The sequence below is a fragment of the Hirundo rustica genome, chromosome 7, assembly GCF_015227805.2.
Source record: "Hirundo rustica isolate bHirRus1 chromosome 7, bHirRus1.pri.v3, whole genome shotgun sequence".
Taxonomy (NCBI): domain Eukaryota; kingdom Metazoa; phylum Chordata; class Aves; order Passeriformes; family Hirundinidae; genus Hirundo; species Hirundo rustica.
Window position 1 is genome coordinate 23,293,516 of NC_053456.1, and position 15,665 is coordinate 23,309,180.

At 36.8% G+C, this 15,665-nt stretch overlaps 1 protein-coding gene across 12 annotated transcripts in view; it reads right to left on the reverse strand.

Moving 5' to 3' along the window:
- Positions 1-15,665, reverse strand: part of ZNF385B (zinc finger protein 385B) — a 155,623-nt gene that overhangs the window by 104,114 nt on the left and 35,844 nt on the right. Inside the window, exon 1 of one of the 12 annotated variants that reach the window (XM_040070378.2) lies at positions 13,407-13,500. The exons of 8 other annotated variants lie outside the window; for them this stretch is intronic. In XM_040070378.2, coding sequence (XP_039926312.1) covers positions 13,407-13,455 — 49 coding nt within the window. In that variant the 5' untranslated portion in view covers positions 13,456-13,500. Of the gene's footprint in view, positions 1-12,042; positions 12,316-12,989; positions 13,073-13,406; positions 13,501-15,665 lie in introns of those variants that run through there. 3 more of the 12 variants (XM_040070380.2, XM_040070386.2, XM_040070379.2) reach the window with 3 other exon arrangements.

Sequence of the window (15,665 nt, forward strand, 5' to 3'; positions counted from 1 at the left end):
TTGAACAACATTTTAAATGTAGTAAATAACAGATAAGGAACTTCTTTATTCTTAAAAGCTCAGTTATGAAGAAACAGGCTTTGAATCAGTTCCATATGCCCATAAAAATACATGCAGGGCTTGAATTTTTTCACATTTCCTTTCCATACTGCTTCATTCTATTTATTTTGAATCCTCCTTGGGATATGTTCTTATAGCCACTTATTTTGTTGGGTAACATTCATGTACTTTGAATGTTTTTACTCTCAGACGTTGCTTAGGATTTACTTCCCTTTTCTGTTTTTGTCATTATTGAAGTATTTTAAAGCATTTCAGAAGTTTCCTGAGACACAAGCTTTACCTCCTCCCATAAAAAATAGCAGGGATTTTCTTATCCTTGCCTTTTCTATATTACCACAATCTCTTAACATTTGGAACAACTGTCTTCTTCCTAGAACTGCCTAGATTTCATTTGCTCTTGGTTTGAAATTTTGGTATGAAATTTATTAGGTGTGAAATATTTTATTGCCTTATTTACTGGCTTCAGTGTCCTATTCTGGGAAAGCAGACAGATCAGCTACAGGCACCCCTAAAGACAACAACATTAATGACTCCAGCTGATGTTCCTACTTTTCCAGCCAATGGAAATGTGAGCACAGTTCCTGCAAGCAGCATGCTTCCTGAAGCACTGCCCCAGCACACTCCAAGTGTTCACTGCCTGGAGTGAAGCCAGACATATACCCTGGCCTGCTACACAGAACTGCAGAAGACACATTCTGATCATCACTTGTCAAAAAAAAAAAAAAAAAAAAAAGTATTTTATATTCTTCATAAGCAGGACTACTCAACATAAAACTTAAATTTCCCTCACCTAGAGTATTAAATTGGTAATTCAATTACCAAATAAAGAACGGAGAAGGGAATTCAGGAAAAAATATCTGTGATCAAGAAATTCTATTTCCCCCTTAAACGCAGAAAAGTAGGTTCAAAATCTAAAGAAAAGTATTGTGCTACTACCACTATTACTGTGCCATCCCAGTGTGCCACAGAGCCCCATCAGCAGTCACTCCAACATCCTCAACAGTCTATCACAGGTACTTGCATTTCATTTATCTGTGGTATATTGACCAAATAAATATGTAACACCATCCCAACAGGTCCAGAGCAAAAATTAGTTTAACAGCATTAGACAAACAAAAAGAAGGAACAAGCAGTGTACAAGGACACTGATTATCATCATTACAAATCTGTGTTAAAAACTCCAAATTTAAGTAAACTGCATTTTTGTTGAAGTACAATGGAAGTTTAAGATTCAGCAAGCCTAGTGTGGACTCTCAGCATTTAACACTGAGGACCTGGAAACCTGTGCACTTGGAACATGCACCACAGCTTGAGATGGGAAGAGATCAGAGAGCTCCTAGCTCCCTATCTCCTCCTTCATAGCCTGTTAGACTGCACACTCATTTTCTGAGGGTGGTTCCTTGACTCATTCCTCCTTTTCAAATGCAAATGTCCTCATGGATGAGCTTTACTTGCAAGGCACGGAAAGAAAACAGCAACTTGTGTAAGGAAAACCACCAAATTTTATAGCTGCCTTGTTAACATATAAGCTACATCATGGTTATCCCAATTTAAAAAAGACAACCCTGCCTAAGTCAAAGACTGTCCTACAGGACAAAAAAATTTAACATGCAGCAAAACAGATTAATGTTCAGGAAGCCCCTCTTCTTGGTTTGTTCATATATTAGACATTTTTCTACTGTGATACAATCAAGTCTTGCCAAATAAGCATTCACTTTCGTGAGAAACATCAAAAAAATAATTTGAGTTTAGTGGAGCAATTTTTCCTAGATCACTCTAATCTTTTAGTTTGCACTATTTTCTTAATGCCTTATGTTTCAAAGGCAGATTTAAAAATTTTGGGAATAAGTCTTTTCCATAATTCTGTACAAGTCTAGCACAATAGAACTGTAGCCCTTAAGACATATATGCAATACAAATAATAATTCATTTCATTATGGCAGCATAAAAGACAAGCTCCAAGCAAAACACCTCTCATTCGTAAAGATGAACATGACTAATCCTATGCCAAGACAAGACCAAAGATTTTTTTTAAAAAAAACAACTACTACAAAAAACTACTGCATAATCTAAAATTTTGTTTAAATTTTCTTTTTGCTACAAGGCTGTATTGAACAATTAAGTGTTTTGTTTTGCTTTTTTTCCCATCATGAAATCAAGACTTAGAGTACCTATGAATTTAAGATTCCCTTACTGGACATTAATTTCAGGCAAGTATTTTTCATTATAATTCAGCATATCAATTCTTTTTTTTCGTTTGTTTTTGGTTTTTTGTTTGTTTGTTTTGGTTTTTGTTTTATTTCAAGGCATGTTATTAAACCTTCATGCTCCACATCCCCTCCAATTCTTATTACCATTTTCATACCCTATGGTGAGGCTGACAAAAAGCAGTGTAGATTTGACAACCATAAGCACAGGAATCTAGCAAGAAATTACTATGCAAATGTGTCTGGGAGAAGATAACATTAATAAATATTTGCTCATGGGCCTTTTGCTCCTGTAGTTGGCATATTTATAATGAAAACTTAACAGTAGTTTAAGCCAAAGATCAGAAGCCTCAGATGTACATGCCACTGAGAGATGATGAAAGAGGAAAAACACTTCCACGTGTTGTCATTTTAGAAGAACCAGTCCAAGCTCACCAAGTTTGTGAAAAGTTGGAAGGAAAATATTTTCATCTTTCCATAAATGCTTTATTTAGCAAACCCCCCCCCCCAAAAAAAAACACAAAAAACCCCAAAACAAAACAAAAAAAAAACACCAAAAAAACCCCACCAAAACCCAAAAAAACCCAAACCAAACCAACAACAACAAAAAACCCCCAACCAACCAACCAACCAAAAAACAAAAAAACCCCACACCTTTTTCTCTCAGCAGTTACTAAACTCCAATTAAAAAAGGTCCATTAAAAATAGTTGTTTACCAAAGGGGGGGGAGGGGGGGAGAAATCAAACCTTCAAAGTTAGACTTTAGTTAATCTTACAGATGAAGGAACATAAACCACAGGAAAGCACACCACATTTTTACTTCACTGTAGAGAAAAATCAATTACAAACCCTGATACTGAAAGAAAAATCTAAGAGAAGAGGAGAAAATACTACCATGTGTTTACATAAAATTTGAATTAAAAGAGTGTAAGATGATGTTTCAGAAGAAATAAGTAACTTACCTGAAGTAACTTGACATCAGAAGGGGAAAGCAGAGGGAAGGCTTACACAGGTGGAGAAAAAGCAGTTCAGGAGTGACCAACTTTCCCAGACATTCAGTGATGTGCAAAAGAATTTTGTTTTAGTTTGAGCATTTTCACTTTAGATTTTGCTACAAAATAATATTCTTCTTTAATTCAAGCCACGTTATTTTTGGATTTATTCATGGACACCACTCCTGAATACACATACCCTGACCCAGCAGTGAGAAGAGCTTAGATAAAGGTCAAGTTTCAAGCAAACTGCAGAAATAAATTCCAAGCAATACTTAAATTCACAGAGCTTTTTCATTCCCACTTCTGTGAGAGAAAGTTTAGAATCAAGGGAAAAAAAAAAAAATTCTGGCAGCACACATTCTGGAATCAGAAACACTGAACACCAGCTTGTGAAGTATTAGGTTATTATATTAGTATAATAGTCACAGGCTTAGGAGCAAGCCTGTTAACAGTATATCCTGTCAAGACAGTTCTGTGCAACCCAACTGTAAGCATTTTACCTTAAGTAAAAGGGTAGAATAGGAAGGAATTGCTTGTCCAAATGAATTAGTATGCTTACGCTGTGCTTCCCACTCTTCCCACAAAGTACAGAAAGAAGTCTTTGTGGACAGATGGATGTAGCTGCTGGGGACATGCTCCAAAGGATGAAAAGGCATTCCAAGGATGATAGTCTGAATGTAACTCTGGATGATATTGTCTCTAAACAATACAATGAGGTGAGAAAGGACAACGGCTAATGAGCATGACTGTCAGTACTAATGTACGCAAAAAAGATAACAAAATTATTTACATGGATTGATTACAGATATTCTTGTCCCAAAACCTAGGTAAAACTGTAAGGAAACATCTATCAAGTAAATCATGGACACAGAGTCTTTACAAGCTGATTAGATTCTGTATTCTCCACTTTCTGTCACTTTCTGAAGGTACGCTTTAGCTCAATGAAAGCTTTGGAAAGTACTACCAAGAAAATTAGGCAACATGATAGGCATACATCATGTACAGGAAATCAGATAAAGCTATGCCAATACAAACCCTACATTGATACTAAGCTAAAATATTATGCATTCTTTTCAAATTGTTAAAATAACATTGAGTGACAAAGTTCACTGCACATGCCAGATGGTACCAAGCAGTGGACACAGAGTTGTTACGTAGCTGCCTTTCAATATTTAAAATACAGCATTAGAAACAGACTCCAACCTCTACGAAGGAGCAAAACTGGCAGCCCATACCAAAAACAAGGAATTTGACCTAGAAAATTACTCTCCTTTCACAGAGAAAAGCTTTATCCTGCCAGCTGAAAATAACTAGAGGAGAGGAAAAGACAGCAGAAATCCAGAAAACCTTGAGAAGTATCAGTATCATGCTTCTAACTTGATGCAAAGAAAGGGAGCTTTATGAACTCACTCCTGGTTGAAAGAGTATTTGTTCCAGTTACAAGTACGTCATGCAGACTTTAAACACCACGACCCAACAGTCCACTACTGTGGAGGCAAAGTTGTCATTCTGATTCACCAGCAAGTCAGAGGCCACTGATGTAAAATCATGTTATTAAAAAAATAATACATAACCTTTTCAAATGTTACACAATCTCTGCTTGTAATTGCATCCTTAATACAAACAGTGTCAGACTTGAAATCAAGATTCCTTGCCATTTTATAAGAAGAATGTGTCTAATCATGGAGGTTCTTTAATAGTAGAGAGGAAAAGGGACCTCCTAAGCACGTAATCAGAAAATTCAAATTGGCAGTAAGATGTGGTTCTTAACTGCAAAGGTAAAGGTTTATTCAAACAGTACAACAACATAACAAGTAAATTCAGCACACCCTGAAGTCCTTAAATTGAACTTGAGTATGTCTCTAAATAATGTGTTTTAGTTCAACTGCAGATTTATTGGACTTAACAGCAAACACTGGCATATTTGGGAAAGCACTTTCTTCTCCTAAGGGAATTAATGCTAGAGATTATTTTGTCCAGTACTGTAGAAGAGATAAGGCTTGGTGATTCCTTTGGTCCTCAGAGTCTATGAGCCCCAGTGGATGAATTGATTCTAATTTTATTTATACGAGAACTTATATCATAGACCATACACAGCTTACAAATGTGATGACTTCCCAATTTCTTGGTAACAAGTTAACTTTGATTAGTGTAACAATAATAATTTTCTCATTATTTTCAGTTAATTGGTAGACGTCCCTTCAGACTCCACTTTGCGTGGGCAGCAGATTGCTCCACACCATAGAAGTACCATCACATTCCTCTAGCATTCAGCAACATCAAAGGGAAAAGAAGAAAGGGGAAAAAAAGTTTCTAAGGGATTATGGTTCCTCAAAGGCTCCTCCTCTGTGTCTGCACTGTTACTGCCTGTTTTTCTACCAACTAGGCAACTCCTGAAATTTTGACTTTACATAACAATTTCTCCTGGCCCAAGAACTCTGTTAAAAGTAGGCAGTAAACAACATGTTCATTCAATAGATGGCCTAGAAAATAATATACTGAGTAAAGGGGATTTCAGTTTCAGGCCAGGTAGCACAATAGCACAGCAGTTTCTTGCTGTTTATCATCACTCAGCTGCCTACTAAAAGCTGCTATTTTGACACATTTTAGGATATGTAATTAATTTCAAATATATTTGACCACTCAAGACAGAGTAAAAATTGCCATTTTCCATCCAGGCTCCATGCACACTCCCTGTCTGAGACTGGATGAGGTGCCCATGTATTTCTCAACTCCTGGTGTTCTCCCAGCAGTTTGCTTTTGCCACAGAGGGGTCAGTGCTGCACAGGCAGGAGAGATGCACTTGGAGAGGGGCCCGAGCAGCTCCCCTGTGCACAGCTGTCGGTTCTGAGAATGATCACCCCAGGCACAGGATGGATGAGACTCCGAGCAGCACAACAGCCTGCTAATCTGCAACCAGCAGAAACAACACAGCCCTGCTCTCCACTCTGCAGTTATTCAATTAATGAATGACAATCTCTGAGATTAGGATTCTTATCTTAGTTATTTAAAGTGGCTAGAACAGCTTTGATGCATTGCATCAACCTTGCAAAGGGATGACTTGAAGCAGTCAGGGTAGTGTGCTATCTATCAAAGCAACACCAAGTTTCCAAATGAGGAAATCAGTATAAAGTAAAAATACTTTAAAAATACAGATAGCTTTATCTGCCCAATACAACTACTGATTTCAAGTCTGGATAATCATAACAAGCATTTTTGAAGCAAAACTGTAAAAAATATAAAACAACTGAATTTAGTCTAAGGCAAAGTATGTGCCTGGCATTCCATCACCTACCAAAAATTTAAGCAAAAAATAACCACAAGAAGCATAGATACCATGCAATAACTAATAACCAGAGTAGAAGGCTAATATACACTTAACAGAACACTATAAACTCAAATATTTTTTCTGTGAAGGTAGTCTGAAAATCTCTGAAACAAAGTTGACTTGTTTGTTTTGAGGAAGACTGAAAGAAAAAAAAAAAAAGACAATTTTCCCTTGAAAGAGAAAATACTCATTAGATAGGGTAATTATTAAAATGAGTGTTTGCAACTGATAAAATAAAAGGACATTATTTGTACTTGCTGACATGTTTAAGATACCCAAAACCTGGGAATGTTTTCATAAAGATTTACTCCCCAGTCAATATAGTCCTGGTGTTCCAACTTCGGCTTTTCTCAAAGTCTCAGCCTTAACTCAGCAGCCAAGTGACTGAAAAGCTTAAATCTTATTTTCAGAAGTAACCTGGGTACACAGGAGCTAAGTGTTGTTTATGCTTCCTTAAAAAGAACTTACTACAATGATTGCTTAATAGATCGATTTTTACTATTCAGAACCTTCCTAGAGATACATCAGGCTCAAATGCTACCATTAACAAAGCTGTCCACAATACAATTGCAATTCCTAACAACAGTTTTCAGTCTTTTCCAACTAGTCTGTTTTTTCTTGATGAAGTGATTTCTGTGTCTCTTTATCCAGATGTGCCACTCTAAAGCCTATGAATCCTCCTCACCTCTTTATTTTGTCCATGCAACACTTAAGTTTGATCACCTGACAAAAAAAGCACCTCAATTTCTGCTCATATTTAAATGCTCAGTCACAAAACATTTCAGGATTTCATCAATGAAAACACTCAAGGCTGAGCCAGAGGAGATGCACATGTGTGAAAATTTTGAATTCAGCTTGAGCAGAAAAACAGACAATTTTAAGAACTTCCTATATGGATTTCTTACCTTGCCTTCATCTCTCCACTCCTACATGAAATATCCTGAAGAAACTGGGAGACCCCCAGGTAGAAGCTACAAACTCAGGCACTGTGTTTCAACTTCTGCCATCACAGAATGCTTAAAGCAAGCAAAAGGGAAACTCACACACCAGAAACCTGCTCTGTCTTTTCTAGCTCAATAAAAATATAAACACTACTAATGTCAACAGCTAGCAAAACCAAACAAAAAAAATCCAAAACTGAACACACCACAGTAGCCTCAGAAGTCCCTCAAGAGGGAAACATCCTTTCATCACCTGAACACAGGTGATCTGACCACAGATCTCCTACACCCTCCAGCACAACCCATACACTAACAAGTGGTATTACCAAATGCATCATAACACAAATTCTTGCCCCAGGTCAGTCAGTTTCACAAGTTGCTTAAAGGGAAAATTTTGTCCACTGAGCTTCCATAGTCCTATCCTTTCCCTCAAGTAGCTCCTGTAACATACTACATGAATTTCAAAACCTCAATCCTTAAGGAAGTTGTATTCTACTGTTTGCAGAGTATTAAAAAGTCTTCCTCATCTCCTCCCAAGATCTGCACTGCTCAGTCAGAAACACAAAAACTTCAGTGTAGGTCTTGAACCTACCCAAGGCTAAGGAATTTAGCCTTTCATCTGCCCTGACTGCTGGTATCAATACAAAAGCACTCTCCCTACACCTCTGGAGATCAAAACATACCCAGCTTTCCTCACTTTCAACCAAAAAATAATTTAAAAAAAAAATCCTTACAGGAACAAAAAAACATATGTGAAAGAGGGAAGTTCATTTTCCCTTCAGAGTCATGGTATGAGCACTGCTCAAAATCCAACAGAACAGAAAGCATATTTAAAAAAACAAAACAAAACAAACCCCCAAAACCCAAACAAACAAACAAAAACCACAAACAAACAAACAAAACACACACAAAAAAACCACCCCAAAACAATTTCGTGGCTGAACATTCTGGGTGAGACCTCCAGAACATCTCTGGCTCTTTAACTTTCAGAGAGGAAAAAAACACAAACTTGAGCTTCAGAAGTAAAGCTTCAACAGGGCTGCTACAGTGAACTACAGTTCTCAGTGCATTCAGCTCCTCTGGCAGGATTCATCAGTGACCTTCACTAAAAAAAAGCAAATTTCAAAATTTCCACCAAGAGCTTAGCTAGACTTGGATCCCAGAGTCAAGTGACTAACATGGAATTGCTCACTTCCCCAATAATTTCTTTTCCTTTCAGCTTAGTGTCCTCTTCCTCAGAATCTCCTTGTAAAGTAATCTTGGCATTTGAGAATCTGCTACCCCCGAACACTCATAAAAGTGCAAAAGATCACCATACTTTAATACTGATGCCTTCCAAAGGAGAAGGAATTAAAATGACAGTGCAATGTGATAACTGACAATCTGATACAGAAATGGTTAGAGAATGGCTAGAGAAGCAATAGAGCTCCACACCAAGATGTTTCGTCCAACACAGCAAACACACCAAATCTTGCCTCTCACTTGAACTATCAATATGAAATGGGAGGATGGGAAACAGGCAGCAATAAAGACACTTGGAAGAAGATGCAAGATCTTTAAGGGTAAAAGGACCTTGCAAAAACCATCTTGAAACAAATAACCAACCAGAGATAAATTTAGCAAGCTTGTATTCATAATGATACAAAGAATTACCAACCCCCGCACCTCCCCCCGCCAAAAAAAAAAAAAAAAAAAAAAAAAAGACATAAAAGAAATTCTATCTCAAGCACATAATGAAATAAAACAAATTGTATATGCCATGGTAGCAACGTGTCACACATTGTTTTCCAAATGTTCATTATATTTCCTGCCTGGTAGCCTTTAAACACACCCCACAATAGCAAGCAAATTTACTCAAAGGTCCTAAAATTACAATATATAGTTAAGCTGCCAGTATGCATCTCTTGCATGAACTACAGAAGCATCCAAACATGGTTTTGAAAAGGGAGCTTTGTCGAAGTGAGACTGCTGTGCTTTCCACGTGCCTGTGACAAAGGGCAGTCATCTCCATAGCTTCTACTTCTCCTCTACGATGATGGAGTAATAAAAAATGAGTGCACCAGCTTACATGAAATTCTTAACTGAATTTCTGAGGACTATGACCTCCAACTTTTTCTTATCCCAGGAAGACACAACAGTAGGTGGAACAGGATCTCTCCTCAGCACTGAACAGAAGAAACATAACCAGCTCTAGAGTCAACCCTATCTTGCACACAAAAAAAGCAACGTCAAATTTTGCTCCTTGAAGACAGAACTGAGCAAAAAGGCAAAATATTGAATCATTAAAAAATGCTTATTTCAGGATCAAGTCAGAATTGTGAAACAGATTAAGGGCAATGCAGTTTTAAATTGCCTATATACAAGAGAGAATAATGTAGGCTAGGCAGAGTAACCCAAGTGAAGTGCACAGTGTTAACCACCTTAACGTTTCATCAAGCATAGCTCCTTGTGAGGGAAGAGTCACAAATCTGGCATGGTTAGAAAAACAACAAAAATCTGCCAAGAACGAGACACAGGTTAAAAATAAGTTGGTCCATCAATTTATTAATTATACATAATAAAAAAGGTTTTAAAAAAGTTTTAATAACAACTTATTTTGACTTCTCTAGATTCTTGAAGAAAGCAAAAAGCTTGTAATGTATTCTAAAGCTGCTATCTAAAAATCATCCTGAATGTTTAGGGTGCTTCATATACATTTCTCAAGTGCATTTGAACCTTAATCATTAAATAAGAGAGAAAAATAGCATAGAGAAAAAAATTGCATACAGAAAGTTAGCATTGAGAGAGTGATTTTACACATCATGGGGAAAAAGAAAGCAAACAAAAAAAACCCTTATGAAGTATAAAAAGGTGACAACTAATTTAATAATTTTATGTCATGAACGACAAATGTTTTCTGAAATACTACAATAAAATAATTCCAAAATGCTATCAGCAATGTCAGGAGTTACGTAATTCAGGAGAACTTTCTTTTATTTGCATCTCCCTAGGATCCCTACTACAAACTGCATTTTTGTTGGGGGGGGTGGTGTTGTTTTGGATTTTGTTTGTTTGTCTTTATCTCCAAAGAACACCTTAGCAGAAGCTATCAGCTTTGACAGAACACCAAAATTCTGGCACCGAACCATAAATTGACCATTACCATAAAAAGAACTGCTAAATGAGAAACTATGTGCTCAGTATAAAACTAATTTCATGCTTTCAAAAGCACACAGTGGCTTCTAGCAAGATAGTGGCCCTGGGACTTGCAAAGACAGATTGGCTAATACAAATGGTGTGTGCTCCTGATGCAGTCTGCTTAGCCAAGCTTTACATGTACTGGCAGTAAATGGAAATTCTCGAATCTTCTGTCAAACAAATACACACTTATCTATAACTTTGGAGCTGAAAGCTATAAAACAGCTGCCTCATAAATATATTTAGCAGGAAAAAGCATGAGCTGTCCTAGTTCCTCAGAAGAAGAAAAAACAAACAAAAAAAACCCCCAAACCACAGCAGTCTTTACATAGTAAGCACAGACATTTCTATAGCAAGCAAGAAAAAAAAAATTAATAAATATTTTTCAACATATTTCTTTATTTTATTAAAAAGTACTATTGGCTTACACAAAAATAATCATAGGAGGTCTCACCTCACAATCTCAATATTTGCATAAGAGCAGTGCTTAATAAGTAACTCAGCTGAACTAATTTTTTTTTGTTCTGCTATAGGTGGAATTCTCAATAACCCCCCTATTTTTTTAAAGCACACAAGTACAAATTCTGTTTAGTGTAAGATGATACTTTCAAGCTTAAAGGTGTAGGACTAGAACTTCACAGGCTACCTTTGGCACACTATCTATTCCCTTAAATAAAACTTAGTGCACTATATCTCAAATTTAACTGGTTAGGGAGAAGCGACAGTAATTTTATACCCTTCTCAAAGAAAGCTGTCAGTGCAAATGAATTACTGGAAGCTGTCCTGGGCATGACAGATCATAACTTTTAACATTAACAATGACAGACATATGTAATATGTCAAATCCTGTATACAATTTATTTCATTCTTTACTTTTTTAGTCTGTCTGGAGAATCTGACAGCTCTTATGTTTCCTCTTATGTTTCACACATCATTGTAACTATACTTTGCGGTTTAACAAGCCAGAAAGCAAGCTCTGGTAAGAGGTATTTATTCACACTACTAATAAGCTTCTTTCTACAACAATAACACAACATCACTGACAGTCAAAAAACATTTAAAATGCATAGGAAGTCACCTACTGGAAAGATGCCCTCTGCAAACAGCAAGCAAGGAAAGGGAGCTTGCCACATATTTAGTTACTTTTAATACTGAAATAAGAAGAGAAGAAAAAGATGCATTATATGCCTTGCCATTTTTTTATCCTTTCCACTGGAATAACTAAAACAGAAATGCTCTGCACATAGAAATAATGCCAAACATGTAAGCATCCACTCTTAATGTCGTAGCACAAAGCAATTCAGTGAAGTTTAATAATAAAAAAACAGACTCACCTCTACTGGGAAGCCCACTCCACATTATGGCAATACTATTTAAGCAGGTTAAACAGCAACCAAGTTACATAAACAAAACTTCCAGTATGTGACCAATATGATCTACGGTGCTACAGAGTGTTGGCTGCAGCCCCAATCATCTGTGTGACAGTTCACTGCTATACCAGAGCAGCCTCAAACCTTCCCAGATGCCGGCTTATTGCACTGCTCATTGAAAATCCTTCACACGCTGGCAACATTTTAGGGAAGGACAAGCGCACTCTGAGTCATTTGTAAAGAAAGCAAAGCAATTTCAGTTCTGTATCCTCATGCGTACCGAAACACAGAGCAGTGTCGAAGTAGAAGTCTGCCTGAATTTATGCTGAGAATCAGGCAACCCAAGCCTTCATTATCAATGCACGGAATCAGCTACAGAGATCAAATTCAAACAAACCATAAAAAAATAAAAGGATATGATTACGAAAGGCTCTACAGCTTCAGCTCCAAACCACACAGAACGAGGAATCATCTATCTAGACTGTGTAAATGTTAAAAATAGCTCTGTCTTTTCTACAACGAACACGAGACCGAGGAGAATCAGCAGCCTTATTGTGATGAGGTTCATTACTGGGGGGAAAAAAAATCCAGCAATAAAAATTAATGATTCCTTACAGCATTTCTAAATAAGATTAATTCAAAATTATGCAAATGAAATAAGTATTTTTTTTAACCATGTAACAGACAAAGTCTATTACATATTAAAAATCAGGATATCTATTGAAAAGAATAATAAATATTTGGGTGAAAACATTTAGAATACTGACCCAACAAAGACCTGTACAGTCTAGCAGATTATGCATTTGTAAAAAAAAAAAAAAATTTTTTTTTAAAAAAAATCACTAAAAGCATGACATTACATGACCAATGCCTTTATCCTTCTAAAACAAGAGTAATTTTAAATTACTTACTGTGAAAAATCTCCATGGCTATTAAATTTGCTATTCCTACTCCCACATGGACTTCTCGCAACGTACATCTTTTTGATTTTGCAGGTACTTCAGAGGTTTACCTTCCCCAGAAAGGTAACAGAGCACGTACTGCTGTGCATACTCACACCCAGAGATACACAGCAAAAGACAGATGTAATCATAACTAGGCTTTCAATAAATGGAAAGACATGGGAGTTTTTTATTATACTACCTGTACAGTTATCCAAATATGCTGCTGGGTCACAGGACAACTATGAGAAATTTTGACAGGATCTGATCCCAGATGAGAAAAATTGCTCATCTGGGCAATGAAATGAGATAGAAGATATCATAAGAATAGATAGATTCGGAGAAGATATCAGTTTTCCTGTTACAAGGTAAAAAAAATAAACAAACCTGACTTCACTGTTTCTTTTTTCCCCAGTAGTTTTAATCCAGAAATCATGGTTAGAAATGCACATGATTAAAAATGTCTGAATTTATATATCTCTTTTCATCTTAGCTGTCTACACCTCTAAACTATGGACCACATCCTTCAGTGAGACAGCAAAGAAATTCTTGCAGAAACGTCAACTGAACTGATTTAAGAAGCTCTCCAGGCCATGCCCAAAGTAGTTAAGACATGGGATATGCTCCCAACTAAAGCAGAAGCTGTGTCACCACCACTCTGCAGCCATTCTCAGCTTCAAACCATGGCTGGTGAGCTATTTTTGGTCCTAGACTCTAGAATAACTGATTTTCTGATAAATTAAATGCTGGGTTTTTTACCACAGAAGAGAGGTTAAACTGTCCAGGAAGGCATTTTGCTGCAAGAATATGTCTATGCAAAGTAGTGGCAAAGGGTGCTAAATGTACTGTCCAATTCTGTTTTGAAATCCTTCCACATTCCACCCAAAGGACCACTCCCCTATAAAGCACTTTTTTTCCATAATAGTTACATACTCTGCTTGTTTGCCTAATGTCATTCATGTGTTCCCCACCTCAAAGAGAATGAAGTGGAGTCTAGAGATGAATAATTGGTCTGATAAGCTTTGCCAGCTTCAAAAGAGATATAGTTTTCAATTTGCCATTAGGGAATTAGGGATTTTTAAAATGTTTTGCTCTGATGCAATCAATTATCCATTACTTTAAAACAACTGACCTCAACAAAATATTTTCCCCTTTTTTCTTCCTACTACCAGTAGGAAGAGACTACCAGTGAGGGTACATATCATCTACTTCATATTTTTATTAGTTTTACCAGTACTTTATTTCGCAGTGCAGCTACTCAAAGAACAAAATATTATAGATACAGCATGTAGCTATCAGCAAATAAGAGACCAACTTTAATGTCAGTTCTGGGCCTTACATCAACATCTCTCTTACATCTTACATGTCTCACCATCAACATTTTGTGAGGAGTACAAAGTGTCCAAAATGAATACAATAAATCCGCTTAATTTCAGAGCAGCTAATCATAATCCTGATGGGTCCCTTCCAATTCAGCATATTCTATGTTTCCATGATGATTTCTGTGAAAGAAAAACAGCAATTGCTTATCATAAGTACAGTTCATATTGTAAGAAAAATGGTACATACCTATCTCTTAAGTAAACGGTGGAGGAGACTCAAGTAATGCAAAGAATGTGCTGCCATCTACCAGATGCAATCTTGTTCAAGAGACCACCGAATAAGAAAAAAGTCAACGTACCCTGTAGCAAGAAGTGTTTCTAAGAGTTTCTCAAGAGCTCACTAAGCTAAGTCTCATTATGGGCACGTAACTCTTTTTGTCATTATTTCCATTATATTGGACACAGTTTTGCTTTTTAGCGAGAGTCTAATTTTTTACAAACAGAAAAATGGATTCTACCTAAATCAAAGCATGGAGCAAGCTCTCTCTCACGGGGGGAGAGAGAGGTGGAGCCCAGCGGAGTTGCTCTGCTTTGCGTCCCCACAGAAGCAGCTTTCTTGAAACTGCTTTCTAAAAGATCAGGCTGTAGGCAGCAGACATAGAAAGCAAAATGAGTGCTGACCTTCTACTAGTCTAAAAAACGTTTTGACCCAACACAGAAAAAGAGTAAGCTCACAGTGCTCTCTACAGACTTGCACGCTAATTCTGTAGCTATGCATGCACACATTTAAGAGGACTCAGGTCACAAACTTTTTCAAAACACTTTTGATTGCTGCTTTGTATTCCTCTGAGCATTTGCTAGAATAATTCATAAAGATCTTCTGCAATAAAAATCGGATTATTCTTGTCTTTTTTTTAGATTAATGAAAGGCAAACACTGAGAAGGAATTGAGGATCTAGATCAAGAGGCTTAAAGTAAGCAAAAGTTCCGTTCCATTACGTTGGCACAAAGCAGTCTTAGATGGCCACTAAGCTACCTATCAGAAAGCCAGTCTTGGCCCATATAGAGATTAAAACCTACATACGAAGATCTGCGTTTAGGATTAGACTCTTCTAACAAAAACCAAGGAAATCTCCAATGAAATGAGAGCAGTGTACTGCAGATTCATTCTGTTGTAACCAACCATCATTTAATCCTGCACTGATCTGGTCATCTGGCAAGCTAATTTCATTCACTGTTTCATTCAAAAAAAAAAAAAAAAAAAGAGTCTTGCTCTCATGCATGAGGCCAAAATTGGGAATGTAGATTTAAGGCTAACTGGAAT